The sequence below is a fragment of the Mesoplodon bidens genome (assembly GCF_964165515.1).
Source record: "Mesoplodon bidens genome assembly, chromosome: 4".
Classification (NCBI taxonomy): Eukaryota; Metazoa; Chordata; class Mammalia; order Artiodactyla; family Ziphiidae; genus Mesoplodon; species Mesoplodon bidens.
The window spans coordinates 158,121,464-158,130,744 of NC_138160.1; the positions used below are offsets into that span (position 1 = coordinate 158,121,464).

Sequence of the window (9,281 nt, forward strand, 5' to 3'; positions counted from 1 at the left end):
CCCATCATAATTTAATCCCCTTAAGTCTTATCGCCTCTTAACAATACAGCACCTTATTCTTTCCTTAATAGCCCTTCTTGCAGTTTGCATCTCTGTATTTCTATTTGTGTGCTGGCTTGTTTGAAGTCCCTCTGCCCCACTGAACAGGAAGCTCCATGAAAGCAACGGCCATGCCTGACTTTTCATGGCTGTATATGCATAGCCTGGCCTGGCACATAGAAGGTGCCCAATAGACATGCTGGATGAGAGAGTGAGTACCTTCCAGTGTAATAAGTATAACCTTAGCTATAATTGTGGGTGGTTAGGGAAGGTATCCAGGAGAGCTGCTCTCTGAACTGGGCTTAGGAAGATGAGCACTGGCTTATCAGACAGGCAAAGAGGCAAGAAGAGCATTTTGGGCAGAAAGAATGGCGTGGGCAAAGAGGAGGGAGCAAGAAATACCCTGGAGAGTGTAGAAAGTTCCAGGGCGGGGTTTCTCAACCTCAGCACTGTTGACATTTTGAGCAGGGCAATTCTTTTTTTGGGGGGTAGGGGGTGGAATTTTGTGCATTGTAGGATATTTAGCAGTATTCCTGGCCCAAAACATCCCTCCTCCTACTGTCACAACCAAAAATGTCTCCAGACACGGTCAAATGTCTCTCTGGGGGGAAAAGACACCCCTGGTTGAAAACCATGGCTCTAGGTAGTTCTGACCTGCTGGTGTTCAAGGTACAAAGGGAGGAGTGATAGGAATGGAAGCCAGTGGGGCAGATAATGGAGGACCTGGAGCGCCAAGGTCAGGATGTGAGGACTGTACCCTGTGCGGGTGACTGGAAAGGCTTTCCATGGAGAAGGACTGGTCACAACTCCAGAGGCACTACTGCAGGCCCGCTGTGGAGGACTGATTAGCGTGATAGAAGAGGTGGGGAAACAACCACGAGGCCAGCCAATCTCGTCTCCTAATGCAAGCACAGTCCCGCTAGCACTGGGTAGGGAAGGGGCCCTGGAGGCCATGACATTCTCTCTGCAGGATCGCCCCAGGCCCCACCTGCATGTCCAGGAGAGCTCAAGAAGAAGCCATGGCCATAGATGAGGGAATGCAGAGTTTGGGGAAGCACTGCCTGGGGATGGGAGGCTTCTCATTATCGAAGGTAGCATGGTGCAGAGGGGAAAGCTGTGGTGTCAGGTGCACCGGGGTTCCAACCCCAGCTCTTCCACTCTCTCTGTGAAGCTTGGACAAGTCACTCCATTGATCTGAGCCTCAGTTTCCCAACCAGTGAAATGGGTGCACTAACACCCACCTCACAGGGCTGTTGGGAAGATTAACTGAAACGACAGCTATGAATGCCCTGCATGGCCCATTCCTAGCCCAGAGCAAGGGTTTCAGACATGCTCGTCCTCACCACTTAGCCTCCAAAAGCTTTTCCCCAGAAACTTGCATTCCATACTAAAGAGTATTTAGTGAACAAGATAATTGTCAGTATTACACACCAAGCATACTCTGTATTTTACATTTTCAAGAGGAAAACCCATGATGTAACATTGGGGTTAAATATACTTCTTTCTGATAACCTTTTTAGCTTCAAACCCTCACCATCTGGCTGGACATAATGAGAGAGCTGACAACTGTGTCAGAACTCACCTTGCCTTCTCTACAGCCCCGTGAGGTTGAGTCCCCCCTCTACCCACGAGGAGGCTGAGGCTGAGCCAGTTAGAGAACCTCACTCAAGTCCTCAGCCAAGGTAGGCTCATAAAAGGTAGAGCAGTGAACCCCCCAAGAGAGGGGCTTCCGAGTCTGTGCTGGTAAACACAACACTGCTCTCAGCATTTGGCTTCTTGAGTGGAATTTACTGTTAACACATCTGTTCTAATGTCAGGGGGAAAAACCTGGTTTACTCTTGTAAATATTATAAAATCTAAATCCTAGCACAGAAAACTGCTGATATAATTTCCCACTCAGAGAAGAGAAGACAGAGGTCTAAGGGAAGAGAAACAACTCACAGGAGTTGAGCTGAGGTTGGTGACGGAGCTCTTGCTAGAGTCCAAGTCTGGGGACTCCCAGACCAGCTGGCTCCCTATTCCTGCTGAGGTGGAAGGTTCTAGAACAGGTAGCCAATACCCAAAATCTCCAGATTTTGCCAGGATGCTTACCAACTCTGCACTTTGGGAAGTGACTTTACCACTCCATGCCTGAGTTTTATCGTCTTTAAAAATTGGATCAAAGTAGCAACTCCCTTATTAGGTCCTTTAACTATTGCAAGGATGAAAGAACATTGTATGTGTGTGTGTGTGTGTGTGTGTGTGTGTGTGTGTGTGTGTACTTGTGATTTACAGCAGCATCTAGCATTTAAGAGGCACATGAAAATGATAATTTTTATTCTCTTATGGTTAGTTTTGTGCCAGGCACTTTATTTATAAGGCCACATCTAACTTTGCCCCAACCATTGTGAAGTAGGTGTGATCCTCCCCACTTCATAGCGGAGAACACTGAGGTCCGCCTGGTACAAAGGCTTTATCATGAACATCAGGGTGAGTCTGTGATGTGCCCCTGTGGCAATGTGTTCCTCTAGAGTTTTGCATCTTACAGGATACTTTGGTTTCCTTTCCATGCATGCAAGTCCACAATGTATTATCTTCAGTCTTTGGGACATCTGGACCAGATGCGCAGTGGTTATCAGGTGTGTCTCCTCTCTTAAGGAAAGAAAGAAGCCCTTGGAGGTGGGAAATGGGGTGGGGAGTAAGGGGAGACAGAGGCCATGATACCTCTGGATGACCTGCAGATGTGTGTAGAGCTAAGAGGAGAAGTGACCTCACCACAATCCCTTTTCCTTGCATACCTGTCAGGGACATACAGATCTTCGAGACCGTAAAGGGTAAAGATTCTTCCTGAAACTTCACAAAATCTTGAGATAATATTCCCTCTGCTTCTCCTCAATTTCCATTACATCTGGGATCAAATTCCAGCATTGCCACTTACTCCTTCTGTGAATTTGGATAACTAACCAAATTTCTCTGGTCCTTCACCTTTTGCCCACAAACATGGATGTATAATCCCTGGGTAATGTGCATCTAACACAGTGGTGCTCAACTTTGGCTGCACACAGGAGTCACCTGGGATGATTTAATTAATATTGACACCTGGGTCTCACCCCCAGAGATTCTGATACAATTGCTCTGATACAGATATCAGGATTTTCAAAAGCTCCCCGGGTGACTCTAATATTCAAGTCAAAAACTGAGAACCTCTGCTATAAAGGTAGCCAATACCCAATTAATACTGTTCCTTCACATTTCTTTAGTGCTAACTGCCTGTTCAAATTTTATTTTCAAAAGATCTTGCCAGTTTCTCAGAATGGCTCAAGGATTCTTTATTTCTGCCACCCGTATGCACATTTTCATACTGACAATCTCTGCACTTTCAAAACAGATGACTCAAGCCTTAGCCAATCAGCCAGGACGTTTATCTAGCTTTGGCTCCTCTTCTTTTCATTGGATAGAGCCAATTGGTTAAGACACACAATGCCCTCCTGTAGATGCCGATGAGAAAATCAAACAAATGGAATGATCCATTGTTCACTCTTCAGCAAGGGAACTTCATCATTTGCCTCCAAATCTCTCTCTTATGGTATGTAAAAGCTCACATTATAAAACCCCAAGTTCTCTCAGATGGATCTTAAACAATATCCTTTCTCCCACCTATGTCCATGGGATAACTCCACCACTTTTGTATAATTGCTCACCTCCATTCTTCATGGACTACTCCCATGTCAGGAGATGTGCCATCAGCCAGTCACTCATTTCCAGCCACGCCTCCGCCAAAGACACTCTACTTCAGTCATGCTATTTCCCAAAAGCTCTCCATCCTTTGCATATGTGTGCCCTTTGCCTTAAATGCCTTTTCCTCCAATGGTCTACCCGGGAGGTTTTTACTCACCTTTAAAAGCCAAATTCAAATGTTCTCCTCTGCAGCTTACCTAATCTGTCCTCCCAGTCCCCTCTCTGACACAACAGAGTTTAGTTTTTTCCACTCCTGTGCTCTCACAATCTTTGTAATGCTCAGGCACTGCATTTACCATGATGCTTTATATTAATTTAAGTGTTATACTGAAAGGGGATTTTGTAATGTGTCTTTTTATAACCAACTTGCAGCATAGGAATGGGGCCTTAGGAGGTGCAAATTAAATGCCTGTTGGACTGCATCCAATTCTCTGTCCTCAAATCTGTAGCAGTCAATTTTTGAAACACCTTCCCAAAATAATCAAGACAATTTTCTCTTTCATCATCTAGAAGCTTATTAGTAGTCATCTACTATGATGAAACTTTTAAGAGGAAAGATTATTTTCTTGCTCATGTACGTATATGTGAACAAAAAAAAAGAATAAACACTTACCATAAATCTGAAATAACATAAGAGATGTCATGTCTCTGGAAGGAATAACTACATTTTACAAGAAAGGGAACGTATTTGGCTGATGAGGGAATGAAAGGGTTTGGGGGAGGTGGAATTTTTTGCTGCTTTATTTCCTGGGAAGGGGGGAGCATGGGGGGCTGATGAGGAAAAGAGCACCTGCTTTACCTTTTCCGGAGCAGGTAGCTGTAAGTGATTAACCTCCAAGGGAGTGATGAGGGGGACGGTCTGGAAGCCATCCTCAACCGAAGGCGGCTTGGTTCCCTTCTCACTGGGGTTACTGTTCAGCTTCACCATCCTTACGCCTTTCTTCCCAGACCTAAGGCAAGCAGTAGGATTCTAGTTACAGTGGGAAGTGAGGCAGGAAAACAGAGGGCTGACGACCGAGAAAATAGCGCTGTCCTCAACAGTTCCACTCCAGCAGCTTCAGTGTACAGATCAGTCATCGATCTTCCGCTACATTTCCTGACATGATTCCCATTATCCAGTAAAACTTCTTTAATCATCCAGATATGCCACCTACCCATGGCACTTAAGAGCTTTCAAATTTAAGAAGCTCAAGGAAAATCCTAGGCTCACATACAAAATATACAATCATAAAAAAAATCCAAGACACTAGAGCTAACATAATCATATAATCTCAGTGGAAAGCTTATTCTTAGTGCAAAAATAAATCCTATTATTCTGGGTCACCCTGCAGTATGATAAATTTCAGCTTACCATCTTGGTTGCTATTTTATTATGTTGTTGTTTTTTTCCATTAATCTCCCTAAAATACAATAAATATATTCAATGCCCCTATGTGTAGTGTACCCTTTTACTCAATATGTAGGTTGTACAGGAGATACAATTTCCTAAAACAAAAATGGTTTGGCTTGAACCTGATCCTGTTATTCAGCCATGGAATGCCTCCATTTCCTCAATAGCAAAGGGCCTTTTTTTTTTGGTTCCATGGAAAGTTAGCAATCCCCATATTGCAAGATTGCCAACTAAATAAACAAATCACATTTATTTCTTTCCAGCTCCCTTGGAAGTGAAACGGTGATCCCACCCCTGCCCCAGAAGCCCAGTACAACTGAATTTTTCTTGTCAATCCTGCTGATGGAACGTTATTAGACAAAATAGGGTTGTTGTGGGAGTGAAAGGGAAAGGGTTGGAGGACATTGGGGAGTGGTTATAGCAAAAACAAATGCCTACTTACTGTGCTGCACTCTTGGGTGGTCAGAGCAGATTCAAGCCAACTTGAAGACGAGGACGGCCAGGAGTCCTCCCTCCTCAGCCGGAGCTTGTGGTGCTGAAAGGACAGCGCCTTGCGTGCGTCTGGAGTGAGAGCTTCTGAGAGCGAGGCGCAAGCGAGCGGGCTCCTGGCAGCTGTCTGCCTGCTTGCTTGCTTGCTCGCTCGCTCGCTCCCCCTCCCACCGGGAAACGGGCTCCCACACCATCTGTCATCTGGCACCACCTGCTGTTTCTCATGCATGGCCACAACCACAGGATGGGACAAAATGGTTTCAAAAGAGTGGGAGGGATTCTGGCCATAAAAAATAAAAAAATTAATACGCACCATATTATAAGCAATCTTTGAGCCTTTAGAAAAACTGGAGAAGGAGGCATATTCATTAGGAGAACGGACCACTCCTAAGATCTTCCAGAAAAATATTATGAAACAGAATTGTTCAGGACATGCATCGTGCTCTGACCTGTGTAAGGAGAGAAGGAGAACTAATATTCATTATCTCCCATGCAGTGGGGACTTTGCCAGGCTCTTTCAGACTATTTCCCTCATTTGCAAATTGTGATTTCTAAGAGTACCTACATGATGGGGTTAGTGTGAGGTGTGAATGTGATAACTTGGGGAAAGCATTTAGCTCAGAGCAGGGTGCATGGCAAGCAGTGCATAAACATAAGCTCCTATTCTCACAATGCTACTGTCATCATGCAGGTCAGCTAAGGTCACAGAGCTGGTGTAGCACCAGGAACTGGGATTTGAGCCCTGATCCAATGCTGTCAAAGTCTGTATGCAGTCCATGACATTACGGGGTTTCCAGGTTGGTGTCTGGAATCAGAGAGGGCAAAGTCCTAGTGTCAGCTCTATGAAATTCTGGCTGTGGGGATCATAGACATTTTGCATTCACTCTCCAAGCCTCCATTTCTTTATCTCTGATAATAACACCTCCCTTGTAGACTGGTTGTGAATATGAGAAGAGATTGCACTCAAGGAAACCCCTTTTAGTTCGGGTACAGGGATCTGAATGGCTGAATTGTTTCATCCCTGGGAGTTGCTCTTACATGCCCTTCAAATCCTCCGAGGTCAAGGCTGTTTCCACTGGTTTCTCCCAGCTGTGTCCAAATCACATTCGGCCATTCATTCCCAGCTGCAGTGCTGTTTATGATGCACTTCATGAGGTCTTGGCATTAGTAATAGCATCCCCTTTCACTTTCAAAAGTATCCTGACTTACATGATAAATTATTTGGTCACCTTAGTTGGTGTTCACATACTGAGCATATAGTCTCCTAGCTAAAAGGCCAGGAGAAAATATATACATTACCTGTACTGTTTAGGAATGAAAGGTGTGTGTGTGTGTGTGTGTGTGTGTGTGTGTGTGTGTGTGTGTGTAAAAAGAGAGAGATGTTTCTGAGACAATAGAGGCTATACTACATCAGAGCTGCGTAGGGCACTTCTGTTAATAGAGGTATGCGTATATATGAGAGGGAGGTATTCCAATAAATGTTAGTCCCCCACTCCCTGCTTTTCCAAAAACCTGGAGGATTTTCAGGTGTAGGCATTGACTGAGGACAACAAAATGTAGACAGCTACATGGAAACAATTGTGAACACTTGTATTTGATTCTATTATTGCTGCCTCCAAAGGAAAAGGGAAGTCCCTTCAACACCGCTTGTGATTGATTCACAAGCAGAAACTGTGCCTTTAATAACTCTAAGCCACAGGTCCTGACAGTTTAGTAAGGTCCAGGATAAGGGCCTGTCTCACGGAAATGGAAAATCCAGGCTTCCTTATATGTGAGGACAGGAGAGAGGGTGCAGAAAGAAACAGGGGGCCAGAGTGATGTGGAGAAGCCCCTTGTTGAAGAATTATATTGAGGGGTGCTAAATATAATAGACTATTATTCTCCTGTAGAGCTCTGGAAAAGATGTTTGACAACTGAAAACAAAAATTATGATATTTTCTGATGAGGTTCTCCAAGTATGTAGACGCAGATGTAATATATTAGACAACTGCAACATAATAAGTGAAGGATAAAGGGACCAATCTGGTGGTAATATGTATTCCACTTGAAGTGGTAAAGTACTGAGTCCAGCTAAACTGTGAAAACTTAATTATGCTATTGTAATCGCTAGTATAACCAAAAATATACTGAGATAAAGTCCAAAATGTGATATATAAATTTAAATGGAATACTAAGAAAAGTTCAAATAGCCCAAAAGAAGGCAGAAAATGGAAAACAGAGAAACAACAACAACAAAAAAGAGAGAACAAGCAGAAAACAAATAATGAAATAGTAGCCTTAAATTCAAACATATCAATAATTACATTAAGTGTAAGTGGTCTAAACAAACCAAATAAAAACAAGAGTTTGTAAAAATGAAGGAAAAGCATGAACCAAATATATGAAGTCAACAAGAAACTCACTTCAAATAAAATGACACAGGTAGCATAAAAGTACTGGCTCAGGCTTTCAGTTCAAAGGAAGACAAAGTGCAACTCTCTTCTGTCCTCCCACCTCTAGATTCATCTGACACTAGCTGCCTCTGTCATGCCACCCAAGTGTGACCCCAATGAGATCAAAGTCATGAACCTCAGGTACACCTGTGAGGAAGTCAGTACCACATCTTCCCTGGCCCCCAAGATCATCCTGCTGGATCTGTCTCCAAAAAATGTTAGTGATGACATCACCAAGACAACTGGTTACTGGAAGGGTATTAGGATTATAGAGAAACCATTCAGAACAAACAGGCCCAGATTGAAGTAGTACATTCTGCCTCTGCTCTGACCACTAAAGTCCTCAAGGAACAACCCGAAGACAGAAAGAAGCAGACAAACAGTAAGCACAGTGAAAATATCACTTTTGATGAGACTGTCAACATTGCTTGAGAGATGCAGCACTGATCTTTAGCTAGAGAACTCTCTAGAAACATTAAAGAGGTGCTGGGGACTGACTAGTCGGTGAGCTGTGATTTGATGGCCTTCATCCTCATGGCATCATAGATGACATCAACAATGGTACAGTAGAATTCCCAGCTAGTTAAAAACTACAAAGGAAAATATTTCACTAAAGGATTATTTGACAACAACAAAAAAAGGTAATGAGATGGAAGAAGACACATCATGATAACGCTAAACAAAAGAAAGCTGGAGTAACTATATTATTATCAGACAAAGTAGACTTCAGAGCAAAGAAAATTACCAGAGATAAAGAGGGACATTACATGGGCTGAAAGGGTCAATTGACTAAGAAGACATAACAATCCTAAATGTGTATGAACTTAATAACAAAGCTTCAAAATACATGAAGCAAAAATTGACAGAACTGAAAGGAGAAATGGACAAGTTCACAATTGTAGTTGAAGACTCAAACACTCCTATCTCCTTAATTGAAAAAACAAATTAAAAAATCAGCAAGGCTATAGAACAGAGTTTCTCAACTTCAGAACTGTTAACATTTTGGACTGAATAATTATTTCTTGTGGGGGACATGGGCTGTTCTGTGGACTGTAAGATGTTTCGCAGCATTCCTGGTCTCTACTACTAGGTGTCAGCAGCATCTTCCCCCAAGTTGTGGCAATCAAAAATATCTCTGGACATTGACAAATGTCCCCTGAGAAAGAAGGGTAAAACCACTACCAGTTGAAAACCACTGTTATAGAAGAACTGAA

At 43.3% G+C, this 9,281-nt stretch overlaps 1 protein-coding gene across 1 annotated transcript in view; it reads right to left on the reverse strand.

Moving 5' to 3' along the window:
• NSG2 (neuronal vesicle trafficking associated 2) overlaps positions 1-4,699 on the reverse strand; it is a gene marked incomplete at its 3' end in the record, with an annotated part of 56,268 nt that extends 51,569 nt beyond the window's left edge. The window contains exon 1 of the mRNA XM_081232890.1: positions 4,556-4,699. Within this exon, the coding sequence (XP_081089016.1) occupies positions 4,556-4,684 (129 nt within the window). The 5' untranslated portion in view covers positions 4,685-4,699. The remainder of the gene's footprint in view (positions 1-4,555) is intronic.
• Positions 4,700-9,281: the final 4,582 nt, after the last annotated feature.